General features: G+C 38.8%; 2 protein-coding genes across 6 annotated transcripts in view; both read right to left on the bottom strand.

Annotated features, from left to right (window-relative positions):
• LOC108267550 (DENN domain-containing protein 4B) overlaps positions 1 to 18021 on the bottom strand; it is a 36909-nt gene extending 18888 nt beyond the window's left edge. For 2 of the 4 annotated variants that reach the window (XM_017471744.3, XM_017471751.3), the window contains exon 1: positions 17633 to 18021. The gene's annotated coding sequence lies outside the window, so the exon portion shown is untranslated. Of the gene's footprint in view, positions 1 to 259; positions 387 to 17632 lie in introns of those variants that run through there. The other 2 variants (XM_017471725.3, XM_017471735.3) reach the window with 2 other exon arrangements.
• Positions 18022 to 18365: 344 nt separating this feature from the next.
• The window catches only part of LOC108267545 (CREB-regulated transcription coactivator 2), a 28337-nt gene continuing 22528 nt past the window's right edge, over positions 18366 to 24174 (bottom strand). For both annotated transcript variants that reach the window (XM_017471700.3, XM_017471711.3), the window contains one exon: positions 18366 to 23559. In XM_017471700.3, the coding sequence (XP_017327189.1) occupies positions 23357 to 23559 (203 nt within the window). In that variant the 3' untranslated portion in view covers positions 18366 to 23356. The remainder of the gene's footprint in view (positions 23560 to 24174) is intronic.

Raw genomic sequence — 24174 nt, 5'->3', positions numbered from 1 at the left:
ATACCGTTACAGTTATCAGTAAAACAGTAAGAACCCGATTACATAATTTGCTTTCGGCACGTCTGCTCATGGATTCATCATCAGCTCTTTTTTTATCCTTGTTCCACTCTCTTTCTGACAGATGGCTGCCGGCTGGCCTAAAGTTCACCCTACACTCTTCCTTCACTCCATCCATATATCCTGTTATTTAGCCACATAACCTCTATTTGCCACCCCTTCACTAATGTTTACACAAAATAATACAGTCATTATTACTTACCAGCACAAAGGCACTGATCTGTGGATATGAGCGTAGCTCGTCAATAGTAGGACGTCAATAAAACAGTTCTGTTCACCAAGCTAAGCCATGATACTAAGAAACAAAGGCTCACTACAGAGTACTTTCACATAGCACACCACAAGGTTAAACATGCGAGGTTTAATTCACACAGGAAGTGCATGTGCTAACCTGCTTCCTAGTGACACACGCACTCCATAAAACACACACAGATACACACACACACGCAGAGAGAGATGTATGGTTTCTAAGACAGCAGAAGAGAAAATATTTCTAGATTAAATCTTAGAAGCACTAGTGAAAGATAAAACACACGGTGCGTGACATTTCATTAGTACTGTGTGAATCAGAGGTCCACGTGAGAGCAGTGGTAGAAAAGCATGTGTCTGTGGAGACACACCTGTTGTGGATACAAAATGACTGTAAGACTCAGCATCAGTCAAGCCAACATCCTCTTTCCTATAGTCTGAAAAGATCGGTTAAAAACTGATCAAAGTGTTTCGTCTGAAACCTAACACGTTACCATGATATGTGGGGGCAAAGCTGGCTGTTTAACCTCAGAAAAGGTCACACAAGAGAGGTGTATTGCAGCTCCTACTTCATGTTAAAGAGAGCAGAAGTAGGCCATCAACACAAAAATGACAAGTCTAAGGGAGTTAATAACAATTTGGAATTTAAACACTGTATTATAATTTAATTTCAATACTACCTATGAAAATGTAAGCAATGATGCCTTACATCCATCAATTTTCTGTGCGGCTTATTAGAGGTCGACTGACTGATCGGCACTGATAACCGTTTGCTGGAACTATCAGTTATCAGCAAAAGCCCACACCGATTGTTTTTTTGCGGGAGCGGCTGAGAAGAGTCCGCTGTCATTATACAGTACATGAGCAGCCTCTAGAGGTGAAATAAAAACCATCACTGACAAATTTTGTTGTGTTATTTATGTGGTTTTATTCATTTTGTATGTATCTATTTTTATTTGCTATTTGGAGTGTTACTTTTTGGCTCAGATTGGATGAATACCTTTTAGCATCTACTTTATTTTATATATATATATATATATATATATATATATATATATATATATATATATATATATATATATATATATATATATATATATATATATAATTTTAAAAAAGTACAGTACATTCTCATGGTATAGTATCAACCTGGATCAGGTGCCAACACATCAACAGGGCACAATCGCACACCCATTCACAGACTGACATCTTGGAAATGTCAAATCAGCCTATAATGCATGTCTTTGGACTGTGGGAAGAAGCCAGAGTACTCAGAAGCACGAGGAGAACATGTTCCATGCACACAGGGCGGAGGCGAGATTTGAACCCCGTACTCCTGGAGGTGCGAACACACATGCTAACCACTAAGCCATAGTGCGCCCATGAATTATGACTTACTTGTCCATATCATACCACTAACAGAGGGTATGCACGTGACGTCATGGTAACCGGAACTCGCCGCAGTCACGCCCACTGAGAGGCAATAAGACTGAGCGGCTGTATTAATGTACAGCGTGAATTCCATGAAAAAACAGAATAAATGCATCTAAAATAGGAAAAAGCTGTTGTGAGATCAACTGTGCTAACAGATTCAACAAGAATTCGGAGCTATCTTTTTACAGAGTGGCAAAAAACAACTCGGTCCTTATTTACTAAGTGGAGCAGTGTAAGCAGAAGTTCTTTTGGCATGTGGTGTCCATGTTGTACAATAATGAATAATTTGCTACATATTTCTTTTTAAACGCTGCCTATTTGCACTGAGGAATAATGGGGGTCTCATTCATTCTCTGACTGTGTTTTTACCTTCACAAATATATAACGTTAGTAAGGAAGCAGTGTTGGCGACAAACAAACTAGAACTAACTAGCTTATGGTTTACCAGATAAAATTATAGAATACAATAAAAATATTGGTAAATACAACCAGAGTGTTTATTTGTGTTCTTGTCACTTTAATTTCTCCAACAACTCCTGCCTTGAAGTAGGAACAAGCATCAAGGCTTCTGTATGCCTTCAGGCTTTGCTTAGTGTACTTCCCCGGCCTCGAAATCAGGTACATATAAATGTTGGGAAAACTGATTTCTGGCCACAATGCCAATGTTGATGGACCACAGGTTCTTGGGTAAATTGTAAGGGTCATTGTCGAGTCCAACTGCCTTTAATTTAAGCTGAAAATTGTTAGTAATACTAGCGTTTTCGCATCTTCCTCTATTAAAACCAGCCACTTTGCTGGATGTTTTGCCCCTCAGTCCAGCCGAGGGGCGCGTTCCGGTGGGAACGTGACGTCAATGCATACCATCTATAAGAAATAATTACACACTTGGAGGATACACATCTGTGATCTGCCTGTAGGGACCATAATTGAAGTTTTTGCTTGTATTTCTGCTATTATATAAACGCCATGGGAAAGTGTGCTGAGCATTCAATGACCACAAAATATTTCCATCACGTGACAGAATCTGGTACACAGAACACGCCGATTTAGATCTCTTTCTGAATCACATTCAATTTGTGCCATGCCACTGCACTTGGGTTGACAGTCTATGTTTATTCTCACCTTTAACTTAACCAAACCACATCCCTTACCCCTAACCCTGAACATCAGTCATATTAAAGTCCCTTTAAATTCCAGTCTCTGGAATAAAACTCGTGTTCTGCATTGCTCTCTACTAAACACCTGCTACATGCTGGCCAACTTCCTCTCTCATTAAGACAGAATGGTTGCTTGGCAACAAGCTGAGACCCAGAGCAGTCATACACTAGACTGTGTGAATATGCGCATGCGTGAATGAGATGGCATAATTAGTGAACCGAATTAATATGTCGCTTCGACAACAAAAGCAAGAAACGATCGTGCCAAGAGGACAGAACAGAAACACAGTCACACAGGGCACGTTTGAAACAACAACCATTCAAAATGCACTCACTATAAGCTATAGTTAAAACTGATGTTAACAACCTCTTGCTTTTATAAGGCACATACAAGCAAATGCTATTCACAGCTAAACACCAGCAGACATCCATGCATTGTTTACAGTCTAGGTATGTACCATCGACATACAATCGCTGTCCAGTTTATTAAGGACACCTGTGCACATGCATATTCATGCAGTTATCTAATCATGTGGCAGCAGTGCAATGCAAAAAATCATGCAGATACAGGTGAAGGGCTTCAGTTTATGTTCATATCATTCATCAGAATGAGGTAAAAATGTGATCTCTGTGACTTTTACCGTGGCATGAATGTTGATAGCAGATTGTTTGAGTTTTTTAGAAATTGTTGATTTCCTGGGATTTCTAGAATTGACACAGAATTGTGCGAAACACAAAAAACACTGAGTGAACGATAGTTCTGTGGGTGGAAACGCCTTGCTGATAACAGAGGTCAGAGGATAATGACCAGATTGGTTTGAGTTGCCAGGATGGATAAATAACTTAAATAATCACTCTTTACAACCGTGGTGAGCAGAAAAGCATCTCAGCATGCACAAAACATCAAACTTTGAGGTAGATGGGCTACAACAGCAGGGTTCCACACTTGTCAACCAAGGCTCACCAGACTAGACAGGTGAAGATCAGAAGAAGAAAAAAATCACTTGGTATTTTTCCAGTCTGCAACGGTCCAGTTTGTTGGAGTTTGTGCGCATGATCGGCTCAGATTCTTGTTCTTGGCTGACAGGAGTGGAACCTGACGTGGTCTTCTGCTGGTGTAGCTCATCCACCTCAAGGTTTGATGTGTTGTGTGCTCTGAGATGCTTTTCTGCTTACCACTCTTGTAAAGAGGGCTTATTTGAATTACTAAAGACTTCCTGTCAGCTCAGACCAGTCTGGTGATTGTCCTCTGATCTCTCTCATCAACAAGGTACTTCAGCCTGCAGACCCACTGCTCTGTCATGGAACGTCTGAAGGCGAGTTAGTTCCTCTTCTTATCAATGTTATAGTAACAGTCATTCACTCAGCAGCCCACCCACCCTCTCTCTCACTCTCTCAAAAAACACAGCTTGTCACTGGGCTGGGAAACTCCCTCAATAGATGTTAAATTTCTCCTTACCAGTATGTCACCACATCAACAATTATATGTTAAAGAACACGTTTAAAAAAAAATTGGTTTATTATTAGTCTTAGATTATACCAAACATCTATGATATAAGGCCTTGTGCATGTGCTGTTACTATGGAAACAATAATGTATTAGAACAATCACACTAATATTAACCAATTTTGTTAAAGCCAGAACTGCTTTCTGAGCCGCGCTGTTATACAGAAATAATACGCACCTTCTAACCAATCAGATTGCTGTGTTGTAAGCACACAGAGTATAATGAGAACAACACAGTGCACACCAATAACAGTGAATAATGTTCCTAGTGTAGGGCGACAAAACCATTAAAGATACATAATATGCAAGTGTTTCTTCATCTTCCAAATGCATTAGAGCTGCAAAAAACCAAAACATTTTAATAGTTCATTATTCATATGAATTAACCGGAAACAAAACATTTTAATCAGCTTAAATGTGGCTTAAAAATGAGAACAACTGGAACAAATAATTAAATATAATATATAAATATAATGTAAAACAAAACTGTGATGAACAACTGAATGAAATAAATTTGATAAGGAATGTGTTTTAAACAATAACAAGAAAATAATTGTAAGTATTTAAATGGATCTTTCTCTTTACCGCTTTATCGAAAATGTACTAAATCACATAGAAGATCATCATCATTAATCCGAACAAGCAAATATTACACATAATAATGTTAAACCTTAAACCTAAAGAAAACGCCAAAATGTCAACAATTCATAGTAATCCCACCAAACAGCATTTTTTTATGTTTATGCGTCTAATCACGCAGTACATTTACATGGACAACAATAATCCGATATTAACCCGATGAAGTCAATACTCTGATTAAGAAACTACCATGTGAACAGCGATTATTGATTACCTTAATCTGACTAAAGTCATACTCGAAGTAAACACAAATCGAATTAAGACGTGTGGAGTACCCCTGTTTTAGTCGCATTATCGACGTGTATTACAGACATGTACACACCTTAATCACATTATTAACATCGTGTGGGAGTTTTCACCGCATTTTGTGACAGGACACGTACACAAGGCAGTGCTCAACCATTTGATGGCAAACAAGAGAGCAGGCTGCGTCCGAAACCACGTACTTACCTGCTATATAGTAGGAGAAATACATGTATATATAGTAGGTGAGATACATGTATTTCGGCTACTATATAGTAGGCAAGTACGTGGTTTGGGACGCAGCCCACGGCTTCAAGCAGTCGTCTATTTGCATGTATAGCATAACGAATAATTAAATGCACTTGAAGCGTTCGTAAAATTAAAAATGAAACATCCAAAACTATACACGGTATCATAATGAAGACGATCTGTATGTTGAGAGGTGAAATTCTGGGGGGAACGACAGACGGCGTGACGTGGTGACGTAATGACGTGTGCTGTTCATCAATCTACGTTCTATAACATGTAAAACAGGAACATGAAAGGAGTATTCTAAAAGCAACTCATGTAAACAACTTAATCACAATATTGTCTTATTCAGAATAAGGTCAATAATTAGATTATTGCTGTCCATGTAAACGTAGTCACTGAATGTTATCTCCACATTGGCACAGACAGCACTGTACCATTCTTTTCTTTTCTTTTGAGTGAAACGATCGGTGTTTAAGGTTTTGCTATTTTTTAATTTCTCTCTAGTTGCTGCCAACATGTAGCACTCTATCGACAAGAGACAGCATGGCTCTCACAGCAACATCCAACGGCTGACACACATATACATTTACATTTATTCATTTAGCAGACGCTTTTATTCAAAGCGACTTACAAATGAGAAAATACAAGCAAACATATACATTAGGTGGACCAATATACACTATCTTTGTTAAGCCATGGACTAATGGTATTTTAGATAATCTTGAAAGTCTGAAACATGTTACAAAGGTTTAAAGGGAGAAAAAGCATGTGAGTAGCCTTGCGTCTAATGACAAGCAAATCTTCCTTTTTGTTGTGTTATTTATCCTCATGAGAGTGCACAGGGTTACAACCAAAAAAAGCACACAAAAACATGATCAAGACACCCACAGAAAACTGGTAGGAGTGAATGCATATGTGAACCCATATCACCCAAGTGTGTATAGTGTTTTAAGACGAGTGAGTGTGTGTGCAAGATGAATTCTCCTGCTTGAAGCTGAAGGTGTGAACAGCTGATAAAAGCTAATAAGCCTGACGGTCGCAGCAAAGCCTTCAGTGTTTGTTCACACATACACTGGCTCCAATGCATGCTTTCTGTCTTTGCTGCTACAAATGGCTTCGCATATTGTTCAAACAAACCTACAACAGTTCTGTCTAGTTTTTAACAACTAGACATGCTAACTAACCAGGCAAGCTAAAATCCCTACCAAGCCGTATCTGTGTATTTTCTTCGTCTATCATTACTAAATGTGTGTTGTGCGAGTGTGAGATCCTTCGGGTCGGCTCATCCTGTGTGCTGACAGAGGAAATGGAGAAGAGTGACAGAGAAGCCATTCAGAGTGTGTGTGCATGTCCAAACAGGACAGGAGGTGTCAGGAACTGTGTGCATGTGTGTGTGTGTGTACGAGAGTGAGGGGGTTGGGTAGGCCCAGGCTGACAGAGTGACACCCACATCACTGCTGAATCACAAACAATACCAGTCTTTCCCTTACAGGCACACAGCCATATTACAATGCTTTATTGTAGCACTGGCTGATCAGTCATCAGTTGACCTAGCCATCTCTACGTCTTTGGTAGAAAAGCACAAACAGTGCTCCAGGCTGAGACTTGACTAACATCAAGCCATCAACACCATGAGTTATAAATCACTTCTCTCCAGTGGTCACCACTTAACAATCAATACTGCAAACACAGCTTTATCTGCTGTAAGTAATCCCTGAGCTGCTCTGACTCATGAGGCAGATATAGTATAAGATACCAGAAGGTGTGTATCAGGACTGGGATCCTGCAGGATGCAACAAAACATTCGCATGAACGGGAGGTTATTACTTTTATCCGGCTGCAAGCGAGTGGTCAGATATGAAGCTTGTGGGACAAACAAGGACCATGGTCATTAACATGGCATGCATTACAGCATTCATTTACTCATCCTTAGTAAATGACTGGTCAGGGTCATGGTGGTTTAAATTAGGCTACTAGAGTGTTTATTATTTGGAGAAATAATAATACAAAAGTAATCCCACATCTCTAGTTGAGACCAATTGTGAACTCGAGTGATGTAGCTTGACGCTGAGGAACTTTCAGAGCCAGAATACTTTAACAAGTACATAACAACACTTCCAGTTTAGGACACACCCGCTTCAAATTTAATGCTCCGTTCTTATATTATTTATTTATATATATATATATATATATATATATACACACACACACACACACACACACACACACACACATTCAGTGGCCACTGTATCGGGTACACATGTAGCTTGAACACATCTACGAACAAGATATTTGCCACATTCTCTCCCTCTATCACTGGACAGGGACCACCATCGGACAATCATTGATCAGATATTATTTGGGGGTGCATGATCACAGCAATAACACAAAAGTTATAGTGGACTCAGTGTGTGTTGCTGGCACAAATGTATCATTTGTATCAGTAATGAGTACTCCGTCTCATTACTGGGTTGAGAAACAGTCTACCAACCAAACATATCCAGATTGCAGTGGTCAGAAATGGAAAATAGTAAAGGGCTAGAACATGATAAACACAAACGGGGTATGAAAAAGGTGTGTCTAATAAACTGCCTAGTAAGTGTTGGATGACACATACACATCTACTGCATACCCAGTGCACAATATCCACTCACTGTCTCAGTGATTGAGTAATAGTAGTAGACACTGAGCATGTGAGAGTGACCTCCACGTTAGTGTAAGTTTGGTGTGCGTTTGGTTGCTTGGTCACATGTTGGTTGTGTTCGTCTGTCAATGCTGACAGAGCAACAAGTTCAAACAGGGGTCTCTATTTAAAGCCACCCTCAGAAATAAACTGCTCAGTCATACAGGAAACATCAGCAAGTGCAGCACACTTCCAAGTATCTACATATTCTAAAGATTCTGAACAGACTGAATGTTATGAAAATGAAAGTCATGCTTTGCATGGTGGGAGACACTGAGAATTATTAAAGCGATAGTTATAAAGTAGGCTTGCTGCATTAGCCGGTGTTTCAGCCACACACCGATTACATCACTTGCCCACTGCAGGACCACCCCCACCGTTGTTTTGCTTTTTATAGTAATAAAAATTATTTAGTTCAGTTAGAGAATGGATGCTACAATTAAAAACTGAACGTGTCTGCTCAATGCAGCATGAGCCGAATGAGTCAGAGTCGCAGCACGGATCAGCAGGAGTCAGATTTCATTTATTGCGTGACGAGAGTGAGACGAGCTGACTGACAACACGATGGTGGAAGATTTGGTTTCAAAACTTCTACGTTTAATAAGCGAGTTTGCCATTGTACTGTTTTGTAGTTGTTGTGTTTTTCATTAAGAATAATAACGAACCCACCATTCAAGCAATTGCCACCCCTCAAATTGCAGCTAATTCGAAAGCGTACCTGAAATGCACACAACCTCATGGGCATTCATAAGTGAGGGGGAAAAAGACCCCCCCAGTGCCGGCCCTGCCCGCCGGTGATACCAATAATACCCGTGTTGTCACATGTCGATTAACCAGACTGTTATTGTGCCCTGCAATGGGTTGGCACCCAGTCCAGGGTGTCCCCCACCTTGTGCCCCAAGTCCCCTGGGATAGGATCCAAGCTCCCCTGTGTAGGATAAGCGGTACAGAAAATGGATGGATGGATGGAAAATTGGTAGTTGTATAAAATACAGGTAAATTTGCTCCATATTTTACTTTATCTAGGTGAGAATCACGAGTAAATACATCCTTGAGCAAAGCTTCCATCAACATCAAGAGATGTTTTGATAGAAAATCAAAAACAAAGACTTTAAACTTGGACTTTTAAGAATTTATTCGAATGTGAGGTGAGATTGAGCCATACAGCACAATGTTTCCTCCAGTGTCCCATTCAATTATTTGGCAGCAGCACACTACATAAAATCATACAGAGGCCAAGAGCTTCAATTAATGTTCACATCAAACAGAATGGGCGGAAAAATGTGATCTTTGTGACTTTAACTGTGACATGGTTGTTGGTACCAGAAGAGCTGGTTTGAGTATTTCAGAAACTGCTGATCTCCTGAGAATTTCAGACACAATAGTCTCTGGAGTTCACACAGAGTGATGCGAAAAGCAAAAAAACACTAAATGACCAACAGTTTTGTGGGTGGAAACGCCTTGTTGATAACAGAGTTCATAGGAAAATGGCCAGATTGGTTCAAGCTGAAAGGAAGGATATAATAACTCGTATAATCACTCTTTACAACCATAGTGAGCAGAAAAGCACCTCAGCATACACAAAACATCAAAGTTTGAGGTGGATAAGGTGGATGAGCTGGACAGCACAGTTCAATATTTTAGCTGGACAGTTGAAGGCTGGAAAAGACCAGGTGATTTTTTTTCTCTCCAAATTTTCAACTGCCCAGTTTGGGGGAGTCTGAACATTAACTGAAGGTCTTGCATGATTTTATGCATTGATCAGCTCCTGCATGATTGGCTGATTGGATAACTGCATAAATGAGCAGGTATTCCTATTAAAGTAGACGGTGCGTGTATATTTAAATACAGGTGGCACAGACACAGGGCTGTAACTGCTAAATCTGTGCAAAAAACCCCCCAAAACAACCCAGGCAGTATTTATTATTAACTGCTTCCATAGAAACAGGAACGACAAATCTGCACCTGTGCTGTCATGTTCAGAGTAAACATGAACTACACACAAAAAGTTTACATAATTACGACAAGTCTATGCGAAATGCGGGCCGAGTACGGTCCGACCACATAATCCTTCTGCACTATTTTGTTGTTAGCCTTGAATTTTGGCAATACTACTCTTATTCAAGTGGTCGAGCCTGTTTCTGGCCTGGCAACAATGATATGCGCCAAATTCAAGCAAGAACAGGCTGAAGCACACTGAAACTGTGTCTGAAAAGCCATGTTCTTAAACAGGGACTTGCAAATTAATTATACGTGAAATTCTGTGTTAAATATTCAGCACAAGCAGGCGAAACAAACTTTCTGCACATTGGTTACTCAGAGTTACTGAACATGTCCCTGGGTATCACTAGATTACAGGCACTAAATTGAGTCTACGGGTCTCTATGAAGGATCACCATAGTGATCCATAGTGTGATGTTTATCATGCGGTTTTCAGTCAAAAAAATTATTAAAAAGATGTAACTTTTCAGGCTAGCATTGATGAATACTGTATGTGACATCATTTTTCCATCATACTTACCCATTAAACCTTTGCCAACATACATAAAGCCAATAACAACAAACATTTCTACTAGTCTGAAATCCTGTCTTTCTGAACAAGTGATAAAAATATAAAAGATGGTAATGCTTAAAGCTAGATGAACTGATTTTTGTACGTTGTAATCAAACCAGCTTTTACTGTTTGGCTCTGATCCGATACCCTGGACCAGTGCTGCGCTGACACCAGCAAAAAATGGTGCACTGGATATTGGAGAAAAAATATTGTATTATGGTAACAAATGGCTTGAAAATGGCTTGAAGATTGAAAATGGATTTGGAAAAGAAATGTATACTTTTGTTAGGATTGATTTGATCATATTTACCATGCAAGTGATTTCTGTGAGAGTTTAACTGCAATCTTAAAGCCTAGTAGTTCGTAAAGAAAACAATATCAGATGAGTATGAGTATCAACTGATCCTCAAGGTTTTCAGTATCGGTATCGGAAATGAAATAATGGTATTGTGCCATCTCTAATTTCAGGCGATAAGAAGGGATGCACCGATGTATCGGCCAATAATCGGTATCAGCCGATAAATGCAATTTTTTCCCGCTATCGGCTATTGGATGATAGTTTAAAAACATCCGATGATCAGGACTGATTACATCCTGTCAATCAAAAGAGGGCGGGAAAACATCGACTTCGTGCTGTGTGTAAAGATGTCTCCTGCTAAAATTTTACACCGGACGCAGCAATGAAGCTGGAGTTTCGCCGTCGAGTCTACCCCCCCCTACTCGAGCTGCTCGCACTGAATTAAAGGGCCAGTACACTTTAAATATTTAAATGAGGAGGAGTTCACAAAAAAGTATATACACTGCACAGAAAAATATATTTACAGTGTAGTATATTTTATATGCAGTTAATGTTAATATATAAAGTTTCTATTATATATATTACCAGTTTGATGTTAATAATGAAGTAGAAATGCTTTTGTTTGTGGTGAGTGAATGTGAGACTAACAGGAGGTTTTTTAGAATTCAGTCAATGTTAATATGAATTAATAACATTCAATAAGTTCAGAAATCTTACTTTAATCTTCAGAATTTAGTTCATGTATTAATGTTAGAGTAATGTGTTTTCTGTTTATGAGACCAGTTACTGTGAAACAACTTGCTGAAATGGAGAAAATAAAATTTTTATTTGCATTTCCTAAAGAATTGTGGAATGAATTATTATTAATTTAAAAGAAGGCATAAAAGGCAGAACTATCGGTATCGGCCGATATCACTCTAAATAATCGGTTATTGGTATCGGCTGAGAAATTTAGTATCGGTGCATCCCTAGAGATAACACCACTTCAATCATTATATCGCTTTACGTTACTTCCTTACACTGTATTGGCTAATGCACGTGTATCTATCAATCACCACTGGATGATACTGCTACTACAGAGAACCTCAGCTGGCCTCAATTAGGAAACAGAAAGGGATGAGTGTAACAAAAAGGAAGTGAGAGACAGAGAGAGCGTGAGAGCAAAAAAAAAGAGAAGAATGTTTACTTTTATTTTAGGTCATCTCCAGGATTGATTTAGCGCTGAACTAGTCTTCTTTCCTGTGTAAGATCGAATGCAGCCTGGTGTAACTGGCAGTGACATATTTTAGTGCACAGCATCCAAGTTCACACGAGCGTAGCATGTAAAACTACACACAAGTTATGACCTGCCAAGGCTAGTGCTGCTCACACACACCACATCTCTCACAGCACGAGACACTTTTCATTCAGCGATTCGATGCCTCAGTATTTTACAGTTTAAACTGGCATGTGAAAGACCATGACGTTAGACATCAGTATCTGTTAGGAAGATGGATAATAAGCACGGATGGAAATCATACAGAAATTGGACTCGGGCCTCTGAGAAAGGCTGCAGATACAGTGTTTGTGTGCCGAGATTCTCAGTAAAGACAATCTATTCTTTACGAAAACGCAGCCACAGTTAGAATGATACGGCAAATTACTTGTATGATAACCAACACTACAGTTTACACTCCAACACAGTCTAGTGAGCTGTGAATTGCATATAACACATTTATACCACGGCGCTGTTACATTTTCAGCTGTCGTCATCGTTTCCATAGTAACAATTAACAAAAAAAAAAAGTTAACCAAATACAGACATGTAACATGATATTGTAAAGCCTCTTATGCACAAATGTTGATTTAACATTTAAGATCACTGTCCTTTAAAAAGCCACTCCAGCTACTTTTGCTCCGTTGTCACCCACCCCGCCCCATGTTCAAACACCATCTGTGTCACAGGCCATAGAGAATAAAAGACAGGCTGGTGACGGAAAAACGCTTCAATTTCCTCAAAATGTAAGCGCTAATAGGAACCAACTAACAGGAAGTTACACAACTTTAAATGGAACTATAAAAAGTATAATACATTAAGAACTGCAATCTCTAAACAAATGCGGTTGTGTACGATGAATATCATGGGGAAAAAAAAAATAATCATAGCTAGCAAGCTGTGAACTCTACATACAGCTAAATACATGTATTAGTCATATTAGAACTCAACCAGGTCAAATTTAATTGAAGTCAGAGTTAATTAAAACTCTACGTATAGCCTATATACACTGTAGTTGAGCTAAGTTTCCATTCTGATGCCCAGCTGGTGCACCGCTGAGGTGCTGGAAAACAAACAAACAAGTTGTGCAGTGCAGAGACTCATGAAAGGTCCCTTCTGAATGTGGAAGAGCTGGAACTAATGCTCATTTCAAATAGAACAAAATTAAACTCTGAAAAGCGAAGCAGATTACCAAATTGAATAATTCTGTGTCTGTAGTGTGATCGTATTGATGTGAATATTAATACAATGCTGTGAGCATTGCTGCCTCATAGCTCCAGGGTCCCTGGTTCGATGCTGAGCTGTTCAGAGTTTCTGTGCATGTCTGCATGGGTTTCCCAGGGGTTTTCCAGCTTCCTTCCAGTAAAAAAAAATGCCAGTAGTTGGATGGGCTCAGATAAACTGTCCCAGAGTCTGAATGTTTTTTTGTGTCATGCCCTGAAATGGACTGATGTCCCATTCAGGGTGTGTTCCTGCCTCATGTCCAGTGTTTCTGGTATAGGCTCCGCATCCACTGCAACCCTGACCAGGATCAACTGGTTACTGAAAGTGTGTGAAGTGTGATCCTACTGCCCTCGGCTCCACGGTACATTCCGATTTCCGTTTATAAATGACACGTCATGCATCATAGTGTGAGGTTTCCGCATGCACAATTATAGTTATTAATGTCATTACCTGTATTATTGTAATTACTCCATTGCTATAATTATTAATGACTAATAATGATAAATTATTACTTGAATACAATTAATACAATTATCAAGAAAATCTGGAATTTGCATGCTCTGGTTTTACAATCTGACCATCACTGTACACATCTTCGATGAGTAAGGAGCATTATCTACTACAGTAAAGCTGAATAATATCAGTATGTGTCACTATTTTTCACATTTGCTTATAACGGTATAACATCACACAAGTACAGGCACATGCTAATAAGTGATTTGAACATTTTTTCAAATCACTTGTTTAACCTTATTAGAGGTCAAAAACAGAACACAAACAGTATAGAGTCTGTGTTGTAGCCTTATGTGTGAAGACACCAAACACTGAACCTCCTCATGTAATGAACATGTTCAAATTAATTCTCAAAATGTGACAGCTTGAACAATAAAATGAAATGTGATGATTGACCACAGTGAATTCATGTTGATGCACCTGGACTGTACTGTGTCCACATAGCCGCATCACCCCAGCTCTCGACATTGACCTCTGTTGTGTGTTCAACTGCTCAAGTTCCTCATTCAAAACTTTATGGCTTAATGTGCCTTTGTGGGTTATTTCCTCTGGCATTCATTTTTAGATCCATCTAAGCACTTTCAAAAAGTTCAGTTCCTCAAACGATCATCAGCTGTGTTATAGAAGACTTTTCCTATGCAATAAGCGCACAGCTTAGCTGAAGAGGTGACAGATTAGTTTGTTCCGGCTGTGGTGCTTGTACTGTCCTCAGGACTTGGTTACACTAGTTAAATATGCAAAAGGTTGTTGTAAATGAGGGGTCACAATAAACAGGGCCTATTGCATTATTTAACTTTAGTGCTACACTAACACTAATGCAATAATGTGGGACGTTGGATGGGAAAAAGAACTAGACGCTGATACTTTGTACTGATACTGCAATAACACACAGACCTGGCATCAAATCTGTCCAACTAGTACAAAGCTGATCAAGGCATCTGAAATGATATTCATCAAACAGGCTTGAAATAAAACACCTGAGGGAACTCTGTGTGGTTAGGGTGGTCTGTGTCTGTGTGTGGTTAGGGTCGTCTGTAGGTCTGAAACCTACTGCATCAGTTCATTTACAATTTTGAGTTACTAGCACACAACCAAACCTACAGAGTACTTAGCGTCAAGTAATTTCACAGCGAAGGAGAAGCTGTTTCAGCTCATCCTCGTCCAACCCCGACTTCAAACGTTTTACCCAAATTGCAACATATTATTTTAAACTGATGGGGTGTGTAGGACTGCTGATTTGCAAAATATCATATAGTGATACGAGAAGACAGCTTGACCAATTTCAGTTAGCGTGTTCAATACTTTTTTCCTGTCATTCCACTTTATTACACATAACTTTATTTATGGACTTTAATGTTGTGAATTCTTCATATTTGCAGATTTCTTGAGTTAATACTGATGTCTGGTGAAAATTTCATGTGAATAACCTCATTGGAAATATATTTACTGAAAAAAATATTGACACGTTCTATACTTATTTCCCCCACTGTATTAAATTTGTTTTGCGAAGATTTGCTTGCAACAACAAATCACTGTTGCCATAGCTTAACAAACAACTGTTAATAACTTATTTTGTATTCAAGAATCCAAACTGGTTGCTCATTTCAGTGACTAATGGTGTTTTTATCTAAGCGCAGATGCCTTGATGATCAAGTGAATGCCGCAATGTTCGGAAGAGCTTGCAAAATGTTAAATACCACACATTTTCGCCAAGGCGAGACATATGACATCATCTCAACAAACATTCAGTCAAAGCGGTCTTTTACCTCGCATTTATCAACAAACATCACTATGAAACACTGCAAAACTATTTTGTGCAATTGTAATTTCCCCAATTCAAGTAGTTTTATGCAAATAAATAAATAAATAAATAAAGCACAAAAAACTCACCAAAATCAAGCATGCAACGATTACATTTTTAAAAATCCTGTATGGATTGAGTACATGCTTTATCTTGGTCGGGGTCACAGAAGATCTGAAGCCTATCCCGGGAAAACTAAGCATCAGATGGGAATATATGCCAGTCCATCGCAGGACACCATACGCATACCCACATTCATACACCCCTTTATACTCAGGGGCAAGTTAGCATAGCCATTCCATCTACAATCACAGGGAGGTCATGCGAAATGAAACTCCGGACAGACCGTAACCCAAACTCAAGGTCACACCTGGATCTGGACCCTGGGACTGTGAAGCAGCAACTACAAATTACTTACTTTAATATCAACATTTTTAATGAGGTGACATTTAAACAACTGATACAAAAACAGATTTGAAGACACAATCAGTGACTTACGAAAGCAGAGATTCTGATGATACTCGCAATACTCTAAAAGTAAATGATACGAACAGGAGATACATATTAGAACCAGTCTACCAGGTGAAACTGAGCCATCATGGTGTTTGTGTTGTCAATTAACTACTGAAAGCAGAGAACAAATCTCTTATTACACTGAAAACCATGCTATAGAGTAGAGTCAGTATAGTCGTCCTGCCAATCCACGTCTAGAAGAAATACGGCACAGGAGACGACATGTCCCGATGTGTGGATTCGTAACGTCACGGCTCACTGACTGCACGTGTACGTGATGACTTGCACACGTGTGTGGTGTCTGTTAAACAGCAAATATGACAACCAACACACTCCACGGTTCTTTAGGAAAAAATCTGTTTACGCTAGTCTATGGAGGGTTTCCACAGCTATCCGGACAAAAATGTTCATTCAAACATGTATTTGCAAATGTATTACAATAACATTTTAGTGAACAGCAAGATATAATGGCTGCCAAAATTTTTTAACTGTAAAGTCCTTTTGACCTCCCTGCTGACAACCCCCCCCCCCCCCCCCGCCCCCCCTCCACTCCAGTCCCCATATAGAAACAATCACAGAAATTCTAATGGTTTCCACTACAAATACTATTCAAACCATGTTAACCATTACTGGTCCTTATTGGTATCCACTACACATAACATGCCACCAACAGAAGGCAACAAATTACCAGTAGAGACCCACAGGGAGCATTACACTTTCCATTGAAACCAATACAATTCCCATTAAAACCATTACAAATTCTACAAGGGTTTCTATTGTTTTCTTTCCAGCAGGGATTTGACTGTCATACTAAACAGAACATTAAAAATAAATAAATAAAACGCACACACGCCTTGTAGAGGTATCGTACTCCTGAAAACCACGTTATGTGTTGGACAAAAATGTCAGTTGGTGAAAACACGGACTTTCCTACACACACCTTGCATTAACACCAGCTAACGGAAATATTAGCAAACACCGGCGAGTCCGCTCTTCTCGTCCATTTCAAATCGAACGTTTTTGTTCTTAGTGTTGCTTTATATATTACATATACACTAATATATATGTATGTATGTATGTATGTATGTGTGTGTGTGTGTCATACAGACAGAGACAGGTTCTAAGAGATTCTGCACCAGCACTGCTACATCACACAACCAGCTCTCTAACGCACGAGCAGAAGGTTCAGCTTTGTATAGAAAAAAACCTAACACACAAAACATTTCATTTTAATTCGGTAGGAAAATCACTTACCACTTGACCTGTGCTGGGAACGGACTCAGCGCGGTGTTAAGTGACATCTCCGGGGAGGTTTAGGTCATTTTGAAGCCAGGCTCGTCCATTCGGCCGCCCCTGAGCCCCTGATCGACAAACACAACACGGGCTGAAATCCGCTCTGCGAGGACCAGTCGCTCACCCGCTCTTTCACTTTATTTCCGCGGAGCTTTCAGAAAAAAACGAAAAACAGCAGGGGTTTCCGTGATGACGCTATGCGGCCGCACAGTTCAGCCATCACGAAGTTTTTATTAAAAAAAAACAAAAAAAAAAACCCCACTATACGTATATTAAATGGCAAATACGACAGAGCGCGGCTAGTTTTCAGCCCGTAGAAGGCGCAGTTAAAACGCCACAGCGACACCAGCAGGTCAGGAGGAGAACTAGCTTCACCCAGATACTGTACATGATCAAGGCTGGAATTTGGGTATTTTTATGTATGTATGTATTTATTTATTTATTTTAAACGAAAATAAATAGCCAGATACGTTCTTAGGGCTGGGCAAAAATGACAAATATATCACGATACTTAAATGTTTCTACGATACACGATGCGTATCACAATATATAATTTAGCTAACAAACTGTCTGCAAAACACTAGTATAATCAACAAAAAAGAACCGTTAAGCTGACTTTGATGATACTTTTCTTTAATGCCTACAAATTCAAAGTTAATTAAAACAAAACCAAAGCATTACGTCAAATCAACGGCATCCGTTCAGTACCATTTAATTTGTAATGATTAAAAACATAAAAAAATACATCATACCAATGATATCTCAAAAGTGTATCGCATATTCATTTATCACAATACAGATATTATATCATTATATCACAGAGCCCTAACTATTTAATAATTAAAAAAATACTGTTTAATTTTAAGTATAGAACATAAACTACATATCATTTATACCACAAAGTAACAGCTTCTCTCTCCAACTAATTACCACCTAGCCTACTTAAACAAACATTTTGATTTTATTTATAGAGCACTTTTAACAATGGACATTGTCACAAAGCAGGTTTACAGAAATACATCAATTCAGAATATAAATTTTTAACTTCTAAATTTATCCCTAATGAGCAAACCAGAGGCGACAGTGGCAAGGAAAAACTCCCTGAGACCACATGAGGAAGAAACCTTGAGAGGAAGCAGACTCAAAAGGGAACCCATCCTCATCTGAGTTACACTAGTGAGATTATAAATAACTCCCTTCTATAACTCTGTACTACATGGTCAAAAAGTGCACTTGTTAACCAGGAAATTCCTTTTAGTTTTAACATTAAGTCTACAAACAAATGAACAGGCCAAGGCTGAATTAGCAACAACAACCTCAATAAAATGATAAATGATTATCAGCTTGTCCTACCTCCACCATGATTCAGGACTCCTATAGTTGGTAAAATTGTAGCTTTGTGATATGAATGACAGACTATAATGCTAAAGAAGGCTAATGTTTTATGAACATCTACTGTTTTTATTTACAAAACCAAATGACTGCACACTATTTAGTATAGTATGTGAGTTCAGTCATGACCTGAGGTAAGGATAGTCAGTGTAGTCTGTGCATAAGATGTAAGAAAAACTAACCAAGTGAATGATTTCAAAAGACCTTCTTAGACATTCAGTTCAATTATTTATTTATTTTTTGTAAAATATTATGAGGATACAGTCTTAAAAATATTCCGTTAGAAGCACCTATATTTTATATATTATTTACAACAAATATGGATTCCCTGGTTATCAAAAGAATGTAAAGCAAGAGTAACGGTTCAAAAGGCATGACTTATAACACAAATATATATATATATATATATATATATATATATATATATATATATATATATATATATATATATATATATATATATATTCCACTTGGATATAAACAGAGACTGGACAAACGTTCACTCAACTCAAGCACAACGACACAGAAAACGGAATAAAGAACATTGTTTTAATTCTGTCAACAAACACGAGACAATCAGTTGTGTTCAGCTCAGCTCTGAGCCGCTGTTCAACAGCTCCCCCTGCTGGCGGAAAACAGCACTGCGCCCTTACTGAAGCGTGCAGCGCCTTTAATACACCCAGGACAAGTCCAATGCGCATTTGTACAGTGCAGTTAAAGTCAAAAGCGTGCATAACCGCCTGGCATGCAGTTGTAACATATGAAAATAGGTTTTAAAAAAATGTCTTTGCACACATCTCATTAAAATAACGTCCACAGACATGATTGAAAATCTTTCCAAACGTTGTGTAGAAATGGTGAAAATACTCTGTTTGGACTCGGTAACAAAGCCTTGGTTGTGAAACGTCTGTTATATTTCTATTCACAGTCTTGGTGTCTCTTAAATCAGTTCTTTTAGAAGAAAAAAAAAAGCCCTCTATTCCATTAATCCTACAGCTCTGTGGAAAAAGTTGTGAAAATCAGAGATGACAAAGATAAACTGCTGGGTATCACAGCTGTGGACAATCATGAGCAACTCTAATGGTTAAAAAACACTGCAAAATGAATAGCAACTTGCACTGGTTTGAACATACTTCATATAACCTTCTCACATCCCTGTCGTGTGATAATCTTGTGCAAGTAAGTGAGCAGACCAAGATTGTCTACACCATGATTTCAAGATGATGTGGCACAGAGGGAAACTGATCTAACGATCAGCAAAAGGGTACGAGCAAGAAATGTCAGGTATGCCTCATGAGCCTTTTGACTTCACAAATTTTCTCTCACAAATGTCCACAAGAAACCTTTCAAACCCCTTCCCCAGACACCATGACATTCATACAACAGCAGATACTAAGAGTGCATTACACGATACCTGAATTTTATCACGCGAATGGCCGAACATTTGTGATATGGCAGCTCCACAGGAATGGCTTGAAAACATTAACTTTGTTTTCAAGTGCATTTTTTGTATAAATCTAAATTAGTGCAGGAATAAGGCTACTTTACAGAAAGACACTGCATATATATATATAGCTCAGTAACAAGAGGTGGTGTTGAAGATGGCCTAAAATATCAAAGTATTAAGCACTTCGACTTTTTACACAAAACTAAAGAATCTGGTGCTGAAGATCAAGACTGTGGCAAGGAACCTAGGTGATGCGCTTAATGTTGATTTGACAAATTTGTTATTAGGAATGCTTTCTTTCATCACATGAACACTGATCATGTTAGAGCTTAATTAAATTGCTGAACCCAACCCCCCACGTATTAATTAGGATCACCTAGAAAGTCACAAATACAAGCTGCAGTTTCAGAATGGAAGGATATCAGTTAGCGGGATTTGCTCACATTTCACAGTGCTTGTAAATGATTGAGTATATCCTTTTTGAGAATCACATTCTACACAAGTTTCGTACAAAGTGATGAGAGTTTGAAATCAGTGAAATCTAATGATAATCAAATCATCTGTCGGAAAGTCAGAAAATGCATTTCTGTGCAAATACCAGACAGTATGGCTTGAAAGCTCTGCAATCTAGCACCTTTATCCATTTCTGAAAGGACCCGACAGAATATACATCGGGTCCTGATCGGGTCTTAATGAATATTTATGAAACTCAAAATGGAAAAGGAACGTGAATTTGACTCCTTTTACCTCTACGCACTTCCAATCTGGAACGTGCCTTTTTCGGTTTCCGTCATTTTACAAATCTTTTCCTTTTCTGCTTTCGTCATCAATCCAATGCACTGGATTTTATTAGGTATATTTTCTATTTAAAAAAATACCTCATTCACCGTTTTAACCAGTGCATGCATTGAAAAAAAAAATCTGTTTTATCAGCACTTATAAACACTTTGATAGGAATTAGAAATGTATGAAAAGTGCTAGATAATGAGTTTTTTTCCCCATGAAGATTATGAAAAGTTGCAGCAATTAATAAAGTAAGTAGCCTAGATATTAAGGCTAAGCATGAAGGTACCAAGCCACTGTAAAGCACAAGCATATAAAAAGAGAAAGTATGGACTTATCCATATACTTAAAACAATTGTTTTGAATTAATCATTACAGTAGAACGAAAGGCTTCTCTGCTCTGGACATTCTGGCATTTGAGACATGCCTATGCTTTCGAATTCACATGGCGCACGCACAACTAACATAACTCAAGCACTGTTAATAACATGCACATAGCAGTGAAGGGACAGTAAACACTGCAACTGTACAATATTTCAAAAATAATCAAATATGCTTTTTTAAAATAAAAAAACAAAACAATATTTAAAAAAGACAAAAAGAAACAACACTGGCAGAGAAGGCAAAACCGACAAATAACCTGTGGCTTAAACAATAAAACTCAATCTGCTGAATGACGACGCTTTGGTGCATTCTATTCAGAAATAGGCTTCTCTTCCTTAATTTAGAGATTTATATTATTATAGGAATACATTTATATACACTTACATCTAGACTTGCTCTGTTAAAAAATAAAATTCATAGTACATACTATTTGTTACATAAAATATGTAGTCCTTTGAATATGGCCTTGTTCAGGAGTGGGGATGTGCAAAGGCAGGTAGAGGGAGCAGTAAGAGGTGCATATCACAGTGACTGAAGATTTGACTGCATTCTTGAACTCCAAATACACGCGCACACAGACGCACGAACGCACGCACACAGACTCACACGCGCGCACACACGCGCACATTCCACCAGGGACAAGCAAACCACACAAGGAACAGCCATTAGAGTGCAAATGCATTGGTGTGTGGATATTTGTACGCAAAACCTCCATTTGATGCATCTGCAATGCTAAAAGCACAGACTATGTTACATTAGCAGGGCTGCAGCTTTCAGTTCACATGAACCAAGCTCCAGTGTACCAGTTCAGCCTGACACAGAAGACACCGCCACACACACACGGCCACTATCACGTCACGTCACATCACATCACATCCGCAAGACGCAGGCTTGCTTTAGCTGAAGCAGGGTAAAAAAAAAATTTTTATTTGGAGGCATTTTGGTCAGAATCCTCCAGAAAATCAATTGTAGAGAGATATTTTGATCTTTTTCTCCTGACACTTTGGGGGAGAGAGAGGCTGCTGATATATCAAAGCCACTTTACAGCAGATTAAAGTCAATTAAAGACTAAAAAGAAATTGTTAGGTTCAATGGCAGGGCCATGAAAATAGAGAATAAGTGTCACCTAATAATCAGCTTGGAATTAATAAATTAAGTACAAGAGGGTGTGGCGGGCGTGCCCTTGATGCAAAGTGTACAGTCGGTGATGTACAGCGACACGGTAACGTTGGTCATATTTCTATTTTGGCAGATCCTTTTCTGTGAGATAAACACTTGGTCTGTTTTTGAGAATCAATACTCAGGGAGACAATAAATAGTAAAAGGAGTGTCTCACGGATTTAAACGTTTTCTGCGAGTTGGCATCACATGCTTTGACTCCTCTGTGGAAGTTACGTAATCTGAAGTGCACATGTCACCATGCAGTTAGGACTTAGACAAGCTAATGCCTATATTTATGTTTGCATCTGCAGAAACAGCTGGACTAACACTTTTTTTATTATTTTTTTTTAATCAAGAACATAGTTGGTCCCTTTCAGGAATCTCTTCAGCAGGTTTCAAGCCTAAGTGGAGATTGAGGAGAAATCCCACTGGAATGCCTTAAAGACTTCACTTCTTCTTACTCGCAGATTGGGTGGACGTCTCCTGACTCCTAATCAATCCAATCTCCCTTGTCTTGTTCATTTGAGTCGGTCAGAACGAAACGAGTCCTCCACGGCAGGGTCGGCCAGCATCAAGTCTCCATCGGTGAGCATGCTGAGGCCATCCAGAGCCAGAGGCTCCATCCTGAGTGTGTCGTCTGAAGAGAACGGGTCCACTTCGAAGCCTGGCACTCCAGACAAAGCACTGGTGATCTCTTTAGACAAACCAGGAGGAGAGTCTCCTGCACAACACACACACAGAAGCAAAACATTTCTGTTCATGACTAGTGAATTACGCATTCATAAATACAGAATAAACATATAAAGCATTTTCACAACTACACACGACTAAACATGCTAACTTAACATGGAAAATAGCAAATCAACTTTAGACCCGTCACATAACATTAATCCTAACCTTATAGGATTGCCTGTTCTTATCTATAAACCTTGGACACTGCACTCTTGCAGGATTAAAGGTGACACTGGAGTTTTTGTATCTGCTACAAAGTGATAAATGAATGAACTTGTTCAAACAGAGATGGCCCATATACACAAAGGAAAGACGTGAGAATACACAGCCCTGCAGTCGATGTTAAAAAACTGAGCTTTAGACTATAAGTAGGCTTGTGCAATACAACACTTTGATCATCTCTACACGATCTTACTTCGCCACGAGGTCCAGTGACATTTACTCTGCAGACCTACCAATCTTTACCTGTTTTGTATCCGAGCTGTGCAATCTAACATCAGTCTACACTCCTGGGAAATAAAATTTAAAACCCTTATATTTTGCCATTTTTGTTGCCCAGGAGTGTATATTTGTACAAGTAATCACTTAAGAATACACAAGCAGA

This window comes from Ictalurus punctatus, chromosome 1 (assembly GCF_001660625.3).
Source record: "Ictalurus punctatus breed USDA103 chromosome 1, Coco_2.0, whole genome shotgun sequence".
NCBI classification, from domain to species: domain Eukaryota; kingdom Metazoa; phylum Chordata; class Actinopteri; order Siluriformes; family Ictaluridae; genus Ictalurus; species Ictalurus punctatus.
Note: the sequence above shows the minus strand (reverse complement) of the source record. Positions and strands in the feature narration are given on the sequence as shown.